The sequence below is a fragment of the Trachurus trachurus genome, assembly GCF_905171665.1.
Source record: "Trachurus trachurus genome assembly, chromosome: 17".
NCBI classification, from domain to species: Eukaryota; Metazoa; Chordata; class Actinopteri; order Carangiformes; family Carangidae; genus Trachurus; species Trachurus trachurus.
In genome coordinates this window covers 31,169,210-31,190,253 of record NC_139900.1, presented here as the reverse complement: position 1 = coordinate 31,190,253, position 21,044 = coordinate 31,169,210, and the positions used below count along the sequence as shown (strand labels likewise).

Here is a 21,044-nt window from a genome sequence, read left to right as displayed (position 1 = left end):
GGTCAATAACAAGTACATAGAGTGAGAAATGAATGGTTACAGTCAACAGATCCCAATCCAACCTCAAACAGTCAAAACACATTGACAAATATTTTTGTCACTTGGAAATGTTAGATTTTTTGTTTAACATAAATAGTATTTAATATAATCACAACAAAGTTAATCAATTGATCAATGTGTCTAGTTAAATTCGATGCTGCAGGTTGTTTTTGTTTTATTTAGCTGGACCGGATGTCGGTCCGCCACATTAATGTTCCCGCAGGAACAAGGAAGTCGAAAAATATTTAGCAGCGGTTGCTGTGAATGAGCTCCACCTCTGCAGGTGGATGTGACCGGCTTTACACTGGAAGGAGGTTTGTCTTCAAACATATTAGTTTTGATAAGTGTTGAATGATTAAGCAGGTAATTTGTATTATGTAAATAATAATTTGGCCTTCGCAGAGGGCGGAGGTTTAAAAACATTTCACCGTCCAACGAAGCTAGCCTGGTAGCTAACACAGGGCTAACGACAGCTGTCAATAGATGCTGAGACAGAGGGCGGCAGTAAAACCTCACAATGACCTGAATCATATAAAGACAGGAGCCGTGCTATCCAGCTGTGCGGCCGTCTGTCTCTGTGATCATTCATCTACAATTTGCAATATTAAAATTACACAGTAACAGTGAGTGTATGTGCTGCCTTCAGGATCCAGTGTGTCCAGGCTCCAGGACTGTGGTGCAGCCGACAACAACATGGGGCTTCTGTCTGACCCGAACAGGAGACGGGCTTTGATCAGCCTGCTCACCCGCCTCAATACCCCGATATGGTGAGTTTATAGCATGATACAACAACTCCCTCAGAGGCCCAAGAACCTCTGTTAAAATGTCACTGTTAATATTTATAATTGACAAATCAGTCAAATAATCACAAAAAAAGATCATGATGAGATACAAAAGTCAACAAAGAGACACAAAACAACAACTTTATGTCTCTTTCAGTCTGTGTGTGTTGCCTATGTAAGTGAGGCATGGGATTTTTATTTTTTACATTGTAATCCTATTGACGGTTTGCTGACTGTTGGCAATGCAGATTTAATATACCAGTGAACTGCCAAATGCACCAGTGATTATTTTTTAAAAGCCTGTCCTTCATTTTACTATTACCCACTGTGCACCAGTGTATTTATTTACCTTAAATGACTCTTCTATGTCTGTGTCTCAGTGTGGTCTGCTACATGGCGGGCGTGGCCTGGTTCATGGGTTTAGCTTTTGAGCCATTCACTCTGCGGACATACATGTCAGAGAACGCCATGGGGTCGACCATGGTGGAGGAGCGGTTTCCATCCGGAGAGAGGGCGCTGGCCACCGGCAGGGAGTTTGCAGCTCATAAGAAGAAAGCAGGGTCAGTAACATGCAGCTTTGATAAAAAAAAAAAAAAAAAAGTGGAAATCCTGAAAATAAAATCAATATAATAAAAGATAATACAAGTCAGTTGAATATACACCTAAGCTCTATCAATCTCGTGGTATTTTTAAGTTTCCTTTTCCATGTCTAATAGAATATGCTTCTATGTTGTTTCTCTGCAGTGGGATGCCTGTGGATTGGTTGGTGAAGACCATGCAGGCGAGAGGGCTGGAAGTATTTACCCAGAGATTCTCTCGCACTCTTCCCTTTCCTGATGAAAACAAAGAGAGATATGTGCGTTTGAAATGGAAGATGTATTGCATTCCTCTCATACGAATGCTTCTTTCTTTCTCTCGCCAAGCACAAGGACTGATTTCTGTATTCTCTGCTCCCCTTCCTCTCACCCTCAGATGGTGAAAGGCACCAATGTATACGGGATCCTTCGGGCCCCTAGAGCCCCACGGACCGAAGCCCTGGTGCTGAGTGCTCCCTGCAGCCCGGGTGATGAAAACAACCAGGCTGTGGGCCTCCTGCTTGGTTTAGCTCACTACTTCAGGAGTGAGTTTAGCTTCTACTGCTTCACAGCATATAACAAAATATTAAGAGATTTGAATGATGCTTCAGTTCCATCTCTTGGTTAACCACTGCTGTTTTCCTCAATAGATCAGATATTCTGGGCCAAGGACATCATTTTCCTTGTGAATGAGCATGATCTGATTGGTATGCAGGCGTGGCTGGAGGGATATCACCACACCAACACTACAGGTGATCACCTGCCTTCACCCAGTTACAGACCACATCAACAAATATCCCTACAAATATTGAAAAATAAGCACAATGAATTTCTCTGTTAACTTTTCTTTTGTGCTGGTTCCTCTAGGTATGGACTGGTCTCCCCTGCAGGGCCGCGGTGGTTCGATCCAGGCAGCTCTGTCCCTGGAGCTCAGCAGTGATGTCGTCACTAGTTTGGACCTAGTACTGGAAGGTCTGAACGGCCAGTTACCCAACCTGGACTTAGCCAACCTCTTCTACGCCTTCTGCCAGAAGATAGGAGTCCTTTGCACAATCCAGGGCAAGGTACGGTCCGGTTCACACTTGGCACGTTTTCATTTTTCTCATCACAGAGGTCACATTCATGTTTGATGTGTCCCTACAGCTGCAGAGGAACGACTGGGACAGTGTTTCTGGCTACAGTCACGCGGTCCAGACCATGATGCTGATGGTGATGAAGCAGGCCAGTGGACGGCCTTGGGGCGACCACGGCCTGTTCCTGCGTTACCACATCGAGGCTGCCACCATCAAGGGCGTTAACAGCTTCCGCCAGTACAAGACCGACGCTACCACCATTGGCAGGTCAGAGCAAATGTCCACTGACTTTTGCTGTAGGTTTAATGTATTGATGTGTATTATTTTGTGGATTTACATGTTTTTATGTGATGATAATAGCTGTTTTCATCCTGATCAATATCCTTTAGGCTACTGGAAGGAATGTATCGTAAGCTGAATAACCTCCTGGAGCGCCTGCACCAGTCCTACTTCTTCTACCTTATGCCGTCGCTCTCTCACTTTGTCTCCATTGGTTACTACATGCCTGCCTTTGGCCTGCTGGCCGTCATCCTGCTGCTTCGTGTATCCTTTCGTAATCGTTTAAATTAGTTTCATCAGGTTGCATTAATCTTTAAAATGGCTTTTTGCATTATTGTTGACATGTTCTGGAGGGCCAGATCTTTCCTTGACAATGCTACAGGCCTTGGACCTGTGGGTTCAACTTTCAGCTCCACCGCCCAGATCAGAAGATGGAGTCGTTGACATCGAGCAGGTGAGACACGCACATCCCACCAGTGTGCCAGATAGTGAGGAATTTACTTGACTCGGGTCAATAAACCAGCAATGTAATACAACCTGCTTCCTCCCAGCAGTCCAGTCCAGATGTGCTGTCTGTGTTGACTCCTCTGGTGATCAGCCACCTGACCGGAGCGGCTCTGTACACACTGCCAATCCGTTTTCAGGAGATGGCTGTCGAACACTTCCCAGTGTCTGAGACTGAGGCTGTGGTTCTCACAGCTATTGCTGTTTACACAGCAGGGCTGGCTTTGCCTCACAACACACACAGGTAACCCCTCACATTTTCTGACTTTTCCTCTTTATTTATTTATTTTTATTCGGTATACTGCTCTTTGGTCGTAAAAGATGGCGCCTTGTTTAAACATAAATTATAGTGTACAGGGAAATCCTATTACATGCACGATCTGAAAACGTGCGAGTACATTCTCACAGCAGAAACCTGGTTGAAACTTGGTACCCAAACAAAGTTCCCCAATGTGTGTGAGCTGCGTTTCCATTACAGATTTTCGCAAAATAAAAGCGATATTTCTGAAACTTCGAAAAAGTGCAACTGCCATTTGCGGGTGTTTCCATTGAAAGGTATTTTACGAATGAGCCTTAAAGCAGAAGTAAGTGGTCCGGTCGTTTTCGCTAATGCTGCGTTCCAGGCAGGCTTTTGAAATAGTAAATTACAGCTTCAAGTCACAACTTACGACTTTGTAGCGTTCCAGGCAACCCACTCGTATTTTTCCGACCTGTTTTACCGGTGAAAGTCACTATAACGGCCACTCGTAACTTCCGACCGGTGAACTCGTACCAGATCGAACTGGTACCACTTCACGGTCGGAAAAATACGAGTTTCCTTGAACGCACCATAACAGTCCTCGTCCCTACGTCGCCACATTCACGGCGTTCCTTGGCTGCACACACAGCCCTGCATGCCGTTCTCTCTCCTCATTGGATAAAAACTGTAGGATACGATAAATGTTTTCTCTTCGGCGCAGAGCAGAGGGACTGAGAGACCCGTGTTTCAGTCCAAACACTCTATGTAAGTGATTGCTGTCGGAAGATATAACTATTTAAGACTTATATTAACACAAATATATCACTTACTTCTGCTTTAATGCGTCTTGCGTTTCTATAGTGACGGCACAGCGATCTCAGCTGCCGACAGCTGTTGCTGTTATTGTTTTTAACAAAGACAAAAACAGCGCTTGACTGCTGAAAGGCAAAGCCCGTGTGGCGCCGGCAGCGGCCACAAATAAGGACGCACTCACACGGGCCAGTTGTTCCGTGCTGAAGCCCGAATGCCCCCTCCTCTGTCCCCCGCTGGCCCGCACTCACACCACCTCCAACCCAAGCCGCTCAAGCACGGTTGCCTCCGTTGATATAGAGGGACTATTTGTTTACCAACACGGCGGATGTGCGCTTTAATATAACCTGACTGCAGAAAGAACGGAGCCTTTTAACACCAGAGGTGATGAGGCGCTGACAACAATATAGGTGGTTGTGTCCACACACCCGTACTGGTTTATGTGACTTAAGGTGACATTTCGGCGCAGGAGGGAGTGGGAGTGTGGATGCGAGCCAAATTTCCTACAACCATGCACAGAAAAGGGGAATGATAGGAAAGGTTTTTCTAATTTAATGAGAAACAATGCCCAGGTCAGCAATGCATGACAATAAACATGTGGTTCATTTGTCCCCTCAAGTTACATAAACCAACACAGCGTGGACACACACAACTCCGGTGAAGCCGGTGACGTGTAGAAAAGCGAAAAAAGTGTTTCCATTACACTTTTGCGATACCCGTTTGTATCGATACGTCTCAAAAACCACCTCATGAGAGCGTAAAAACTTTTTAGCGATATTTGAGAGTTTTTTCGAAATGTAGGTGTTTCCATTACCAGTTTTTCATTTCGATATTTAGGTTTTGCGCATTTCAAGGGGTAATTGAAGTACACAACACACATACATATAAGTTACAAATGCATCCCCATTAATCATGTAAATAACCTTACTGTTTTTTACAATCGCAATGACCCATTTTTTTAACACTTTTTCAAAACTCTTCACACAGTTACCACAACATCAGCCTGTGTGGGCGATACAATGAACACATTCTTGTTCTTTTTCACACATCTATGAATGACCAGCAACTATGATCCAGATTTTTGTTTTTCTGCCGTAATTCTCAGTAGACAGTTGGTCAGTTATTCTCAAGTTCTTAAGTGTTCATTCTGCAAAGCTGCACTGAGATCGTTGTGAGGGTCGTTCAGTGTTTGCAAAAAAAGAAACAAAATACCTGCATTTACTAAACCCAACAAAAGGTTCAAAGGAAACTACAGCACTAAGGTCAATTTCTGATCAATACAATAATCTGTTGATTGTAAAACAGTACATCTGACACCTGTAAAGTGATTTGGTTTGTATTAATGGGTCATAGCAGTCGTAAAAAAACTGTAATATAAACGATTCCCAAATTTTATTTAAATTTTACCTGTATGTTTTAAAAGATTTATAAATTTAAATTTCTCGTGCTGAGTTTTTTCAAAATCTTTGAACTTACACGGGGTGATGATGAACAACCACAGGCTTTGAAATAAATCCTTTCATCATATCACAAGGTCAGAATCCTGCTGAGCCTAATTTGCACAGCTGGAAATGACCGAAGAACACATCCGTAGATTGTGACAATGGGAGACTGGTTCAACTTAAAGGACACTGTGATGCTGGAGAATTTAGTGTTTGTCATGTTCATTTTATTTTTTTGTTGCAGATTTCTGGCGGGTGAGGGGACGGAGCCAGGCTGGAAGGTGCTGAAGCTGGTTGCTGTGTTGTACCTGGCCGTGCTGCTGGGCTGCACAGCCCTCATCAACTTCTCCCTGGGCTTCATCCTGGCTCTCACCCTGGTGCCTGTGGCTGCCTTCGTCACACCCCACGTCCCAAAGTAAGAAATGCACATCGACACCTTGTGAGATTTAGCTCTGCTCTGTTGCATATTAACTCACAAAGACGTGTCGTTAAACTCTTCTTCTTCTCCCCTAAGGATGCTGTCGGCCTTCGTCTTGGTCGTCCTCAGCCCAGCCTGCACGCTCCTCTTTTCTGTCTTTTTCTTCCAAGAGCTGCAGGAAATGCCCGTCAGCTTCCAGGATGGTTGGATGCTCTTCCTGTCAGTCATCTCACAGGGCATCCTGGACCACTCCCTGTACGGCTCGCTGGTCTACCCACTCGTAGCCCTGCTGGTCTATCCTTGCTGGCTGCTTTTCTGGAACATCCTCTTCTGGAAGTAGATGCCAGTCATGAATGAACAGCTAAAGTGTGGGGAGAAAAACCCCCTCTGAGATGTTCTCAGGTTTGTTTTCAGCAGGGGGGATTTTTAAGAATGACTGTTGAATCCACTGGGGATTGGAGGTTGACTTGGAAAGTGCTGAGACTCTCTTATTCTGGACATTTTGTTGGTATCTACCAACTCCAAGTATTTCATTCTTATAACACTGAAGATAAATCAAGTTGTTCTTGATAAACTAAACAGAATGGACTGTTTTTTTCATCTCATTTGCAAATAACTAAGAGGAAGAGGGGACGATCTTTTCACAAGTATCTATAAATGTAATGGTTGGGTTGCTTTCTGTTAAAAAAAAACATTAAATTGACATGGTTAAGATTTTTGTTTGTGACACATAAACAAAGGTACTTCACTGTTTTATGTTTCAGTTTTTTAGTCAGGATTGTAATGATGGAAAAAGTTCAGCCAGTACCAACAGGGTTTATTCTAACAGTGGTAAAACAGAATAAACTGATTGGCTGGTTAACTGTCTGCTTCTTTTAAAGGATCACTGTGGGATTTTTTTAACCTGGGCCCATTCTCTCATGGTTTTAGGTGTAAATCATTGACAGGGAAAAAAATCTTTGTTATCAATCCACTATTGAGCAAGAACGAGGTATTTCGCCACCGCTCAACAGCTGCTGCAATGTAAACACAAGGTCTGTGTCAAACTACACCAACTTTAAGTGCTTGTCTTGCCACAGACAGGTTCAGGTTGTTAGAAATGCCTGACAACAATATGGATGGGATTTTTGACTGAGAGACTTTTTGTTTGATTTGAAACGATCAAGAACACAAGAGTTGCTGGTTTGCTGCTGCCGCGGGTAGTTTGTGTTATTGTGTGACTTTCAGAAATGGAAGAAGTGTTCAGATTCTCTAAGTAAGTAAAAGTATCAACACAGTACCACTAACTAACTAGCTAAGTGATGGAGCCACTGCAAAGATTTTATTCATTTACACTTAAAAATATTGGGAAATAAAGCTCAGGTTAAAAATGATTATCCTTCATATTTAGACATCTGTATCTGTTGAACAAGCTATCTCTGCACCTAATGTTTTATACTTGTTTTGATAACTGTCTTTGAAACATGTTTATTTTATATTTATGAATGTCAAAATAAAAGATTGAAAAACATTTGTTGTGGTATTTCCTGTATATCGCTGCACTTGGATACAGCCTCAAAACTTGGGAACCGATATTTCCTTAAAAGTTTAATAAAAAAAAATTAAAAAATCGGGAATAAGAACAACACAATCGACTACATTTACACAATTGAATTGATTGACTGAGCAACAGTATCAAAAAGAGCTTTCAGAATCACTTGCCAGTGGCTCTGTACAGCAGCACTGACATTATTAAATCCTATACATCTTAATCTCAGGTTGGAAAACTCAGGGGATTGCTGAGGTAATTAAGATAAGAGAGAGAGAGAATTCTTGGTAAAATGTGAAAAATTCAACCTCGCAGCAGTGCTGGAGGAAAACTCCTTTGGTGATGTTCACAGGGAGTGAAGACTGACTGACCTAAAATTCATGATAATCCATTAATTGAGATATTTCAGTCTGGACCAAAGTAGTGGATCAACCAATAGATAGAAGACGAAACAGCTAAGTAAACGTTTGTATTGAAAGTAGACGATTTGTCTATCAATCAGTGGATCAATAGATGGCTCATCAGGATTCCTTTAGTTCCATTATGTTTATTCAGCTAATGTAAGTTTTTACAGTATTATGTACTGAAAACAGATCATTCCATTTCTGTCACAGCTCAGAGGGGATCGAGTAAAGTTAGATCAGCTGCTTAAAATGTACATCAGTTACTCAATGCATCTTGTTAAAAATAAAACACTTAATACAATGTTATAAAAAATAAAAGCACTTGACAACCCTGTAAACGCAACATTCCTTCTCTGTTTTCCATGGCTCTTTTTTTTTTTTTTTTTTTTAATTTCCAACGTTTTGGCACCAACAGATGACACACATGAACAGAACAGGGTAAATGCGCAATGCTTCAACCTCTTTTGCTTCACAGTTGGCAGAAACTGAAAGTACGACATTCCCTCAACGTCAGCTGCAATCCACTTTTCTCTCCCCCCTAAAATAAATATAGGCCATCTTTGTGTTTGTTTTTTCTTTTTTGCACCACGCACCCGCACCCACACACACACCCACACACACACACACACACACACACAAACACACACACTCCCTGTAAAATAAATAAAAAGGTCAGGCCAAATCCAGATGTATGTCATGGTCATTGTCCATAAAAACGGTCAAAAGCTGACGCTGCAGTTCATCGTCCGAGCCACGACCGTCGTCTGATGCTCCGCGTCATGCTACAGTGCTTCAGACGCTCTCGTCTTCAGCAGCCAGCCAGCTGTCGGAGGACTCTCAGTGCACTTGACAGTCTTGATGTGAGTATTTTGTCGACATGTATGTGTATGTGTGTGTAAGTGAGTGAGAAATCGCAACTAGACCGTGATGATGGGCAGTCAGCTGCTGCTTAAACCGGACTCCACCCGGTCCTCTCTCCTTCCTTTCTCCTTTGTGAGAGATGGGGGAGAAAAAAAAGAGAGAGTGCGTGACTGTCACAGAAGGGAAACATTAAGAGGAGCGGTACGAAGGTATTGATTGCGGGATATGATGCAGTACCTGCTGGATGTGTGTGTCGGGTCTGGCTGTAGCACAGATCTCGCAGCCCGGACGAGACAGCTTGTTGATGAAAGTGCATGAGGGACAAGCCCACTCTGTCTGCTGATGGGAGAGAAGTTGATGCAGACTTGGAACAAACTTTTCTATTATTACTTATAAAAAAGCCCGACAGCTCTTGTAACTTTTGTACGTATTTTTGTTCAATTTGAAAAGTGAGCCTGACGTAGCTCAGTTATTGAATTGTTCAACACTCGCCAAGCTGTATTCAAAGAAAATGAAGACATTCATTTACAAACAGTATAAACTAGTGGCCACATACCTGTGTTTTACTGGCTTTGTGGGTGTGATCATTCAGTTGCAGATTCTCGATGTCAAGAACATCTTTCATATCACCTGGCCTGTCGCTTCCTCCACCTGTGCTGCCTGAGGTTGACAGAAACAACCACAAACAAGTTCACACAAGTTCACAGAGCGACACTTTCTCAGTGCAGTTTATATACGGTGCTGTGCTGCAGCTGTTAACATCCTTATCAAATGTTATTTAAGGAATGAAATGAGTGAATTCTTATAGAAAAAGGACAAAAAACGTATTTGATTGACTTTTACACCTTCATGTCTGCATTAGTGCATGAATGTGTGGTACACTGTAGGAATTGTGGCCCTATTTTTTTTTTATTTCGAGAACCGTTCACATGACCTTGAAATGAAATCACCTTAAATCTTATTACAAATAGTTTTCAGGTTATGAACGACCACGATCTCCAATCAAATCCAGGAAATCACCAGATGCTTAATATTTCTGCTCTGGTGAGGTTGTTCTGGGTCGATGTTTTGCTTTGAACTCAGTCTTTAGCGAATGAATCATACGATCGGATGGTTGAGGTCAGGTGACCAATTTGGCCAGCTGAGAGGACTGCAGAGTTTGGCTCTAAAACTGTCCTTTCCTGCTTTGGTTGTCTGGGCCAGGGTGACTGAGGGTCACTGTCAGGACCCAGACAGGGTCACTGACCTGCTGCCTTGTATGACAAACCTTATGGCTGCTTGGCAACACTTAAAGGGATAGTTCAACATTTTGGCAAATTGGCCCATTGCCATAATCCCTATAGTCATAGCAGTAGGTTCGTTACCTTTAATTGTCGGTGCAAGCTATTTTTAGAACGGCGGAGCAGAGCCGTGAGCTGCTCAGAGCTACGCTACAGAGGCTCATGGGATTTCTTGGTTTCCCTCATCAAACTCATCAAATACACAATCCAACAACTCCAAAACACTCTTGTGGACAAGTTGTGACCTGCACATTCACCACGCTATGAGATAATAACAGAACGTTACCAGACAGAGTTGTTTTAGAGGTAAATACAGAGACTGCTTGATGAAAAACTGTCCCTGAAGGCAACACGCATCAGCGGTTTTGCATGGATTTACCTCTAAAACAACTCGTAGTTGTTGGATTGTATTTGATGAGTTTGATGAGGGAAACCAAGAAATCCCATTAGCCTCCACAGCGTAGCTCTGAGCTCTGCTCCGCCGTTCTAAAAATAGCTTGCACTGATGAACCTACTGCTATGACTATAGGGATTATAGCAATGGGCCAATTTGTCAAAATGTTGAACTATCCCTTTAAACCTAATCTTTCTAGTTTTAAATCCAATGTCCTGGAGTCAAAAGGAGTGAGTGGAAAGTTTGTAAAACTTCCTCCCTGAACTGAGAGGGGACATTCATCAGACTGACCCTGGTTGTTGTGGGGTAGCCGTGAGGGCAGGGTGCTGTAGCCCCTCCAGTCTTGGGAGGTGGGTCCGTTGCCTGGGGGGAGGGGCGGGGCGAGGAGGGCGCTCTCCAGGTCCTGCTGGAACAGCTGGCGGGTGACGCGGGCTTGTCGGGCAGAGATCAGGTAGAGGTATGCCGTGTCGCCGTCCTTCTGCACCCCGTAGGACGCTAGTGACCTCGGCTCGGTGCACAAACACTGACCGATGACCCAGCGCTGCACGCGAGGATGGAAACCGTACTCAAGAAACACCTGAAGAAGAAGAAGAAGAGGAAGAAAAGCAGGAGTCAGTAGAGCTAAAAAAAAAAAAAAAGAAAAGGAAAAAGCTGCTATGTGAAATTGTGATTCCATTATTGATCGTTTTTTCTAACCTGTTGCTTGAGTGCAGCCACAGTCATGTAGGGAAACACTTTGACCGTGACACAACAGGATGACGAAACATCCTCCACGACGACAGATAAACTGCAACACAGATTTGACACTGTAAGCACACACACCCGACGTGGAGGACCCATCAGACGCAGTGACCTGACCTCGAACAAAAACCTCCACCCAACGGCCGCCTCTCACCTAATCTCTCCGTCCGCGTAGTTCTTTTCGGAGAGCTGAATAGTCAGCGCTGCTTTTTGGCGAGCCAGGGCCGACGCGTGTTGGGAGGCCGCCTGAGTGTCGCCTGCTTCGACTGCCCTGGTGAGCTCCAAGCACAGCTCCTCTAAAACAAACAAGGCAGCAATCAGAGGTGACATTTTTGGAGCTTGTTTTGACAGAGAGGATGAACAGCGATACTCACCGTTGAGCGGCAGCGAGGCCGAGCTCCAATTCTCCATCGCTGCTGCCGTGTGGTTCTGTCTGCCATCTGATTCGCACGTGCTGATGTTTGCAACTGTCAGAGGAGAGACGAGAGAATAATGTCAGCTGATATCTGAATTTATTTTGGCCGCTCTTGGCGGATAAAGGCTCAAAGTTCAGCGACACGCTTTAGTACCAGCCAAAAGGTTCCGAAAGTTTAAGTTTAAGAAGAACCAATCATTTCTCCTGTCCAGAATCAACCTTGAAGGAGCTCTGCAGCATTTTACATCCTCCACAAGCAGCTGAGTTAGTGCTGATCTCTGTGTCTTTGAGCTCCTGGATTTGCTCACGTAGCTTCCACTTGCAATATCAGCCACAGTGCACCTGAAGTACTCGTTCTTTTACTTTGGAAACCGGCCACAACGGAGTTATAAATATTTAACAGACAGTGAGGAATAGCCCTAAAGCGCTTTAGGTGCAGTGAAACATTATTCCTCAGGAAACCAATTTTTATCTCCAATATTTACATAATGTGTAGAATAGATGCCTCTTTACATTTCTGAGATTAATCTGTGTCTTTTCCATTTATTCATAGTTATCTGAGGCCTTAAAGAGGTGAACAATGGTATAAAAGTCATGTTTCATATTTTTTTCAAGTGGTTGTAATTTGCCTTTTTCTCAAAGGTTATTACTTCCAGATTATTAGTTAATGCACAAATGAGATCATCTGTAAATCGATAGAATCTATGCACTATTATGTTCATGAATAATTAACAAAGACATGAATTGACAGGCTGACCTCTGTGTGCCTCTCTTAGTGACGACATCACCACCGTGGCCCACTCCTCGGCCTCTCGGTCACAGCGGAAGTTGAAGCGGATGCAGTCGTGGGGCGGAGCAGCAAGACGCATCTCATGGCAACGAGGCGACTTAACCTCATACTGCACCGAGCGCAGGTCAAACTCTGCAATGAACTGAGGTTTAGAAAAAACAAAACAATTAAAAAAAAAACAGATCTCTGTCTGCTGAGCCGTAATGCAGGAGCTGCAGTGCATGCCATTCATCTATATTAACAAAAAAAAGACAGAATAGAGTTATAACAGCTATTTAAAAATATTAATAGTGACTTTTACAAATTGATTGTTTTCTCTGACCAGCAGACAGCTGGAAATAAGGAAATGTTTGTGTTGTTTCTTAAAATATGTCAAATATAATTAAGCAATTTTCAAAATAATTGCAAATGAGTTCCCTGTTGAACAATTAATCAATTAATCAAGCCAGTGGAAATTTGGAAATAGCCAGTCTTGATTGCAAAATGAAGACAGCTTTTGTAATCTGACATGACATCATTCTGTCTATTGTTAATGTTAGAAAATGAAAACAATTCCCTGATTTATGACAGGAGGTGAGTGAAATCTTTGTTCAGGCTGAGAAAGACTCGTCAGAAGTGATGGAGCTTGGCAGCTCAGGGATTTTAGCCTCTGGCTTTCACTGTGGATTTGGCGGGAAACATTAGTGCACTGAAGTCTGTTGTGAATAGAAAACTGCAGCAAAAGAGGGGATTTGCCCCCCTGCCAGAGACTGTGTGTGTGTTATTTATAGAAGCTCTGACACGACACGAGTATGAAAAGTCTGACAGATGAGCGAAAAGGAGCTGGGATCAAAGTAAAAACCGTGCAAATCAAGATGCATCTCGACTGTCGGAGGGGGAAAACCGTCTGACGGGAGACGACAGGCTGATTGCAAGCGTGTCACATTTTAGGAGGGCGGAACAAAGTGAACCTGATGAACAAAGGACAGAGTTGAGAGAGATCTTGGGACATGATGAGAAAATAAAGGTCAGCTTCAAGCAGGAGCAGGTCATGCAGGTCTTCAGCTGGAGCTGATGTCACCACTGTCAGAATTCATGCGTTGTATTAAAACAGGAAGAACCTGTCCTTATTCTCAAGAGCATCCCTCTTGAACAGAGCAGTGCTACGTTGAAACAGTGTCACCAGTAACAAGACTGTGGCTCTGGAGGAGTTTTGTGAAGTTAGTGAATATATATTGCACTGAATTTGAGACTAAACTGTGTTAATTGGCATTGGCATTCACCGGGCAGAAAGGGTGTGATGATAAACACAGTGGAGTTGCACTAGGGGACTTGTAGGACACCGTATTTTTTATTCCAGCTTGACCCACACCATTAACTAAAGTCAGGATATGTCCACTACTGCTTCAGTTTTGACCATTGTGTTTTCTCTATTTGTCCGTCATTACATAACAAAACAAAACAGCACTGGACATAATGAAGAGACTGGTTTTCCCAGATGTTTACGACTAGTTAGTTAAGATCAGTCAGTCAATCAGAGGAATGGTATGTTGTTGGAAGTCACATCAAATGTCAGGTTAAGTTCTTGCAGTCAGTCTCAGTTTTGGCGGGTTCAAGAACTTCAAGTGCACACAATTAAATGACCATTTCAGTCCAGAGTGGTGTACTTGTCAAGTTGAAAGGTGTGAAATGATGTATCTGTGTTGTTGCCTCCAAATAACTTGATGTGCCTGCTGAGGTGCATGCTGCTGTGGTGGTGGCGGCAAAGTATATAGGCGTCGAAACTGGATGTGCAGGATGCCAAAACTTCCTGTTACAGCTTCGCTTTGTTATTTATATGTCTGTTTTATTATTGTCTGTATTCACAAACACGCTTGACAACACACCTTCTACCCCATAGATAAGGATTCGATAGAAATCCCTGGCTTAAAAACTGGTAGTTTGTCTGTAGAGGTGGCGAGTGAGAGGGAAAATACCTGCTAGCTATTAGCTGTCTTGTCCAAGAGGATCACTGCCAATACTAATACTACAACACCAACACTATGACAGCTGAAGGACTTCCCCCTGATGCTGCTATGATTCTAATAACACTAAATGAGTAGTGGTTGATGGGAAGGGTGAAATGAAAGTGAAACTAAAAGTTTTTAGTTTTTGTTTTACAACAGTACAGGCAACTCTTAAATAACTGTAATTTAAGAGGTTGTTAGTTTTCACATTGGCCAAATAATGATCATAAATAAGTTTCAGTCTGATAGGTATAGTTAAAAAAGTGAAAACAGGAAACGTTAATGTTTTTAAAAGTTTGGCACGTAGGCTAGTTGTTACAGTGGATCCAGAGCTTGAAAGGCGTGGGTGGTGTTTCAACTGTCTGTCATGATAACTGACACTGACAGAAACTCTGATGGCACTTTATCCCTAAATCTGAATCTGTGCTGCTGCTGCTGCTGCATGTCTCTGGCTGACTGCACCAGAAAATGGCGTGTACAGGCCTGTGCTGTTTTTTTTTTTTTTTTTTTTAATATTAACGTAACACAATAAGATGGTTTATCACAAAACATACCTAAAGCGCACAGTGACAGCACTTATAGGTGTGTATGCGTGAGCAGCAGGCAGCACTCACCACACTGCGGTTTCCGCTCGTGTCTCGCAGAGCCAGTCTGAACTCTCCGGCCCGGCTCGGGTCCATGCTGAGCTGCAGGCGCAGAGTCTCGCTGCCTGCCCCGGGGAGGCACAGGGGCCGGATGCCGGAGTGGCACACCGACACCCGGACCGACATCAAAACTGTACTGCAGCAAGCCGTCGGTGCAGGCCCGCCGCCGCATGCAGCCTGCTGAGACGAGGCAGCAGGGACCGGGGCTGGAGGAGCCCAGCCGCCCGAGCTGAGAGCCATGTCGCGGACACCAAGAGGCGGGGTGAGGGTGTCTGAAGCCCCGCGGCGGGTGTCGCTGCTGCCCGCTGCTTCTGTGGGGGCTTTTATAAGGTCCACCGGTATCTGAAGTGAACGCGTTTCTTCACGGGCAGGCAGTGGTTTTCCCCTCTCCTCGCAAATTCTTCCATGTCTACCCGACCCGAGGACGGAGCGAAAGAAAAACAAAACAGGAAGTGCAGGAGTTCGTCTCTTATTTTTGTCCGTAGAGAAACGTGGCCGTGAAACATTCAACCTGACACAGACGTAACAGCTGTAATAAAGACTGAATCGAGCTGCATTAAAAAGAATGAAAGAAAGAAAGAATATTAAGAAACAAAAATATTATATTTTATGATAACTGATTTTTCTTATTACGTTGTGCGTAATCTAGAAACGAAAAATCAAGTAAAAACCATAGGCTACTAGCCTACCTAAAGCAGGGGTGTCAAACAGTTCAGGGGCCACATACAGCGCAATTTGATCTCAAGTGGGCCAGACCAGCAAAACAATAGCATAGCCTAATAAACCTATAAATAATGAGAACTAAATGTTTCTCTTAGTTTTAGTGCAAAAATACAACTACATTAAAACTACTATAACCTGAAATTTCTTGAGAAAAATTAGCAATTTCAACACCTCTTCTGTCTGTAATTTTTACACTTTGCAAATGAATCCCTTACGTTTGACACCCCTGACCTAAAGGCTACCTGGTTCCTGGATTCTGTTAAAAGTGTTTTATGGTGAGGACGTAAACAATAAAACAGATCAAAAGTAACCATATAGCTGAGTAAACAAACAAACAACACCTTCTGCAGGCTAGCCTACATGGCAAAACACCATCACTTAATAAGAAATACATTTATCAGAAAAACAACACAAACAGGATTTCAATAGAGAAAAACTATTGGTTTATAACACCATCACCAATTAACAGTGAGTTTTTGTTTTTTTCTAATCATTGAACACATCAGCCCATTGTATACTGTAAAACAAAGGGTAGGCTATCCTAAGATTGACTGGGTGCCAGTGTAGAAACTTGAGAGTGACGTGGGTGGTGTGCTTTGTGCCAGTTAAAAATTTGGCAGGAGGACTTTGTATGTGTTGTAATTGATTTATAGACTTTTTGTGAAGGCCTGAGAGCAGTGCAGTCGTTGAGCCTGCTGCATATGATTATGCCATTCAATAACAGTACCCACATTTCTTGCCTGTGGCCTGACTCATTGTAATATCGTGGGATAAGTACGGAGAGTCAGATGTCCATAACCATCCGATTGTTTCTACTTCTGTAACTTTGTGGCGTTGAAACATGAATATGAATATGATTAATGAATTTAGATTTGTGTCCCTGTTCTAAATATGTTCATCTTTTAAAATGGTTTATATTGAGTATAGACTCCGGATCAAACCAAATTGCTGACCTATTCAAATATCTGCCATGATCATAAATGATACAGACAGACTGATATAGTGGTTCTTGTGTGAGAAAAGATACTTGATAAAGATAATTTCAAAAATACAGTATCATGCTTAGTTAATATCTAACACAACTGTAAATCATACAACATGTTTCAGAATTAGGTTAAAGAAAAAAGTAACATACTTAACTGCCAACAAAAGATTATTCCTAAACTATACTGTCTGTTAATAAGGTACATATTAAAGTGTTTCTCATGTACAGTATATATATTCAACTGAATGTGCTTAAGGAACCAGAACGACACAGCTCAGGTCAGGACAGGACAGCTGCTCATCTGGTCTGATAGAAACCCCAGACAAATTGCAGATATGTCTGTTCTGCAGGAGATCAGTTCAAATGTGAGGAACATGAAGCAGCTGGAGTATGCAGTCCTGGCCGGACGAGCAAAGCAGATCCAAGAGGAGCTCAGACAGGTAAAGGCAAAGAGGTGCTGACAACTTCTGAATACTTGAGTCCATTTTTCATACCTGTGTTAATATTAAACCTTTGCTTGAATTATGTCAATAGGGAGTGAAAAAGCCTTACAAAGACATCATAGATGTCTCCTGGGGTGACCCACATAGGGCCGGTATGAAACCTCTGTCGTTTGTCCGACAGGTAATCTGTGACTGCATGTTTATTTTCTTTTAAATTTATAAAAGACTGCATGTGCAAATTCCCGTATGTTCTCCTGAACTAAAATCCCAGTCTTTCTTTAATGTGTGTGTCTCCATATTTTTGCAGGTTCTTGCAGCATGTATTTACCCTCAGCTTCTGAACAGCGACAGACTGCCTGCGGACGTCAGACAGAAAGCTCAGAGGCTGCTAGGGGGATGTGCTGGAGGGAGTGTAGGTAAGAAGTTGTGTATGTGGTACTGTGTGATACTGAGTGATTAGACAATCTGCTCTCTCAAAAACATGATCATCATTTTACTCACTGTTTTATTGATATCTAATGACTAAATGGGTGTCAGTGACGATATGTTACTTTTTTATTATTATTATTTGTGTCAAATTGACTCATTTTTGTTTTGGAAATAAGTTAATATAAACACATTTTGTAAATATGCATATTGGCCTATTTGTGTGAAAAATACCACCATACTATACACTGTAAATAAACATAGTGATGAATAATATACATAAAATTTGAAGTCTATATTGTAGGATGTAATATTTATACACAATATGACAAATAATTTACTATGAACCCTGTAGGCTTTTCCTATGCACTGTATATATGTGTATATATATAGAAATAGAAAAGAATACAAGTAAGAAATAAAATACAATCTACAGTGTGATTTCTTTCTTTTTTCTTTTTCTTTAAAAATAAGTCTGTGTTTTGTGATTGTTCATCAGAATCTGTTATTTCCTCAGGTTCCTATACAGATACAGCGGGTATACCAGCACTAGTCCGCAAAGTCTCTGAATTCATAACGAGACGAGACGGTGGGGCTCCATCTCGCCCTGAAAACATATACATCAGCCCGGGCTCACAGTGGTCTCTCACGGTAACATGTACAGTATGTTCGATGAGGTCTCCTCCTCCTGTAAATTATTGTCAACTTCAAATTAATCCTGTTTCTCCCTGTGCTTACTAGAACATTCTCAACATCCTGGTGAACAGCGAGGCTTCACCAAGAACTGGTGTTTTAACTCCAGTGCCATGTCACTGCACTACTCATCTGTCTTTAACGTCACTGGGAGCGGTCGTAGTTCCCTACTACCTGAGCGAGGAGCAGGGCTGGAAGCTGCAGGTAGAGGAGCTACATCGTGCACTGGAATCTGCAAAGGGCGTCTGCAACCCTGTTGCTTTGTATGTCATCAACCCGGGAAACCCATCAGGTAGTTAAAAAAAGAAGAAGAATAAAGATAATCTGAATATATATTTTCAACATTAAATGTAAAACACGCTGCTGTTTCCTACAGGTCATGTGCAAAGCAGAAAATCAATACAAGAGGTGATCCGGTTTGTTTCAGAGAAGAGGCTCTTTCTTCTGGCTGATGAGGTGGATGTCTTATACAGTAGCATTATTATCTATCCAGGCTTGATGAAAAAGATGATACACATCAATTCACACATGTATAACGAGTTAACACATGTCCCTTCTCTATGTGCCTCATCACAGGTTTATCAGGACAGTGTCTATGGGGAAAAGAGTGAGTTTGTCTCCTACAAGAAAGTCCTGATGGAGATGGGGCCTCCTCTCTCAGACACAGTGGAGTTGGCTTCCTTTCACTCTGCGTCCAAGGGCTACATGGGAGAGTGAGTTCTCAGTCTCGATGAGCTGCTTATCACAGAACTCAAGACAAAGATCATTGCGATACGATTGAGATCTCCTGAGCTGCTACTAAAAGTGCTTGTGGTGACTGGATTTGTCTCTCCCACCAGATGTGGTCACCGTTGTGGATACGTGGAGCTGGTAAACGTGGACAGTGCGGTTATGAAATACATCCACACTCATTTCTCAACAGACACCTGTGCCCCAGTGTTGGGTCAGCTTGCTCTGGATCTGATGGTGAAACCTCCACAGCCAGGAGATCCCTCGTACCTTCTCTATGAAGCGGTGAGAACACGGACACACTGCTCAGATTACTCTTCCATTTTGCATTTGCCTTGTCATTTTTTTTGGCCTGGTCTCTGACTCTCTCTCTTCCACAGGAGACACAACACATAAGGACCACGCTGGTTCATAATGTGAAGAGAGCCTGTGAGGTTGTGAACAGTCTGGTGGGTTTCTACTGCCAACCAGTGGAAGGAGGAGCATTTGCATTCCCCAGAGTGCATCTTCCATCTAAAGCCATTCAGAAAGCCAAGGTTACTTTACCATCTTATAGGACCATGATACTATATACACTACTCACAAAAAGTTAGAGATATTCGACTTCCGGGTAAAAATTATGGAAAATGTAAAAAAGTTGTAAAATGAGTGATAAGTGATATTATATCATGAAAAGTAGGGCATTTAAGTATAAGTATGGAATGGTAATTTCTTCATCTTAAACAATGTATTGAAACAAAAGCTAGCAACGGTGACAGACTGTCAGTGGCTCAATGACTTGTCATCTAAGGACGTCCACTTCTCTGCCTTTCTGTGACTCTTCCAGTCTCTATGTTCAACCTGCTGATGACACTCTGTGACACTCTGAGCTCAGTGGGAACTTCCTGTTTGTTTGTTTGTTAGATGTCGTCTTGGTCTCATGATGTCAGAATGTGAATAGCACGATGAAGAGGAGTGTTTCAATACAAACTGTCACTGAACCAGAACATTTAGTGGTGGATTCATGGATCAGACACTTGTTGTGATTTGTTGCGGTTCATCACCTTGTTAGAGAACGGCTTGTTATGTTGTAAGTGACTGAAACGTTGAACAGTTGGACATGTGCATTTAAAAAAGTTTAGAGAAAATCAAATTAAGTTAATGTGTAACGGATAAAGTGCATTTTAGGTGCATTCTGAAATTTCATCCGGAAGCCGAATATCTCTAACTTTTTGTGAGTAATGTATTTAATTCTTAAAAAGTCATATCTTGTGCTTTTGTCATAAAATCTGGTGTCTTTGGATATTCTAGGAAGTAGGATTGCAGCCAGATACGTTCTACTGTGTGAGACTGTTGGAGGAGACTGGTCTTATAGTCAGTCCTGGCTCTGAATATGGGCAAAAGGAGGGCACCTACCACATCAGGTATAAATCACATTCTCTAGTAGACAAACTGTGGTATGATTCAAGATAAGTGGTCCATTTCATTGAGGAGCTGCATATTTCAAAAATGACATTAAATGTTAATAGAAGTTTGGAACATTTTCCACTTGAGGTTTCTAACCTTATTTTTCTTTCTGCAGATTTTGCACTATGACATCCAAGGACATCATGGAGGAACTACTGAAACGCCTGAGCAGCTTTCACACACAGTTTATGAAGGATTTTTCTTAGACAAAGCCACTTAGACAGTATAATGATATAGTGGGGCAAGTAAAAGACTCCCATAATTTTCCTCATGTTGACATGTGAATATTTATTATAATAAATATGACATTTACTACATGCAATCCGTTTTCATGATCTTCTGCCAGTCATTCTTTCTCTTCACTCATTAGAGTAAAATTCAACTTCTGCTTTTCAGA

The 21,044-nt window shown here is 42.4% G+C and overlaps 2 protein-coding genes across 6 annotated transcripts; one reads left to right on the top strand and one right to left on the bottom strand.

Moving 5' to 3' along the window:
- The first annotated feature begins 276 nt into the window (after positions 1 to 276).
- LOC311001113 (glycosylphosphatidylinositol anchor attachment 1 protein) lies at positions 277 to 20,969 on the top strand. Of its 3 annotated transcripts, none has more exons than XM_083992086.1 (14): positions 277 to 353; positions 686 to 806; positions 1,202 to 1,381; positions 1,566 to 1,677; positions 1,794 to 1,941; positions 2,047 to 2,148; positions 2,264 to 2,460; positions 2,540 to 2,736; positions 2,859 to 3,012; positions 3,131 to 3,202; positions 3,303 to 3,496; positions 5,987 to 6,157; positions 6,257 to 8,952; positions 17,261 to 17,350. In XM_083992086.1, the coding sequence occupies exons 2-13, from the start codon at positions 733 to 735 to the stop codon at positions 6,498 to 6,500; spliced, it is 1,845 nt and encodes a 614-aa protein (XP_083848212.1). In that variant the 5' UTR covers positions 277 to 353; positions 686 to 732; the 3' UTR covers positions 6,501 to 8,952; positions 17,261 to 17,350. The 3 variants fall into 3 exon arrangements, with proteins under 3 accessions (XP_083848212.1, XP_083848211.1, XP_083848213.1); XM_083992085.1 differs by having other exon boundaries at positions 3,300 to 3,496; XM_083992087.1 differs by lacking the exons at positions 277 to 353; positions 686 to 806; positions 1,202 to 1,381; ... (7 more) ...; positions 3,303 to 3,496; positions 5,987 to 6,157 and adding exons at positions 17,445 to 17,534; positions 17,661 to 17,769; positions 18,297 to 18,430; ... (5 more) ...; positions 20,492 to 20,604; positions 20,763 to 20,969 and having other exon boundaries at positions 8,299 to 8,952.
- On the bottom strand, positions 8,220 to 17,253 carry sharpin (SHANK-associated RH domain interacting protein). Of its 3 annotated transcripts, XM_083992092.1 has the most exons (9): positions 15,173 to 17,253; positions 12,541 to 12,715; positions 11,743 to 11,835; positions 11,523 to 11,664; positions 11,324 to 11,414; positions 10,919 to 11,204; positions 9,510 to 9,613; positions 9,191 to 9,292; positions 8,220 to 9,081 (listed from the first exon to the last, which is right to left on the bottom strand). In XM_083992092.1, exons 1-9 carry the CDS (start codon positions 15,440 to 15,442, stop codon positions 9,031 to 9,033), a joined length of 1,314 nt encoding a protein of 437 aa, XP_083848218.1. In that variant the 5' UTR covers positions 15,443 to 17,253; the 3' UTR covers positions 8,220 to 9,030. The 3 variants fall into 3 exon arrangements, with proteins under 3 accessions (XP_083848218.1, XP_083848216.1, XP_083848217.1); XM_083992090.1 differs by having other exon boundaries at positions 11,523 to 11,835; XM_083992091.1 differs by having other exon boundaries at positions 9,191 to 9,289; positions 11,523 to 11,835.
- Positions 20,970 to 21,044: the final 75 nt, after the last annotated feature.

Excerpts from the sequence above, each read along its gene's own strand:
- LOC311001113 (XM_083992085.1), top strand. The coding sequence starts at position 733 with ATGGGGCTTCTGTCTGACCCGAACAGGAGACGGGCTTTGATCAGCCTG. Across the intron at positions 2,461-2,539 it reads TTTGCACAATCCAGGGCAAG|CTGCAGAGGAACGACTGGGA; the intron begins GTACGGTCCGGT and ends GTGTCCCTACAG. Across the intron at positions 3,497-5,986 it reads TTGCCTCACAACACACACAG|ATTTCTGGCGGGTGAGGGGA; the intron begins GTAACCCCTCAC and ends TTTTTGTTGCAG.
- sharpin (XM_083992090.1), bottom strand. The coding sequence starts at position 15,442 with ATGGCTCTCAGCTCGGGCGGCTGGGCTCCTCCAGCCCCGGTCCCTGCT. Across the intron at positions 11,836-12,540 it reads ACTAAGAGAGGCACACAGAG|TTGCAAACATCAGCACGTGC; the intron begins GTCAGCCTGTCA and ends CTCCTCTGACAG. Across the intron at positions 9,082-9,190 it reads CCGACACACACATCCAGCAG|GAGAAAGGAAGGAGAGAGGA; the intron begins GTACTGCATCAT and ends TCTCTCACAAAG.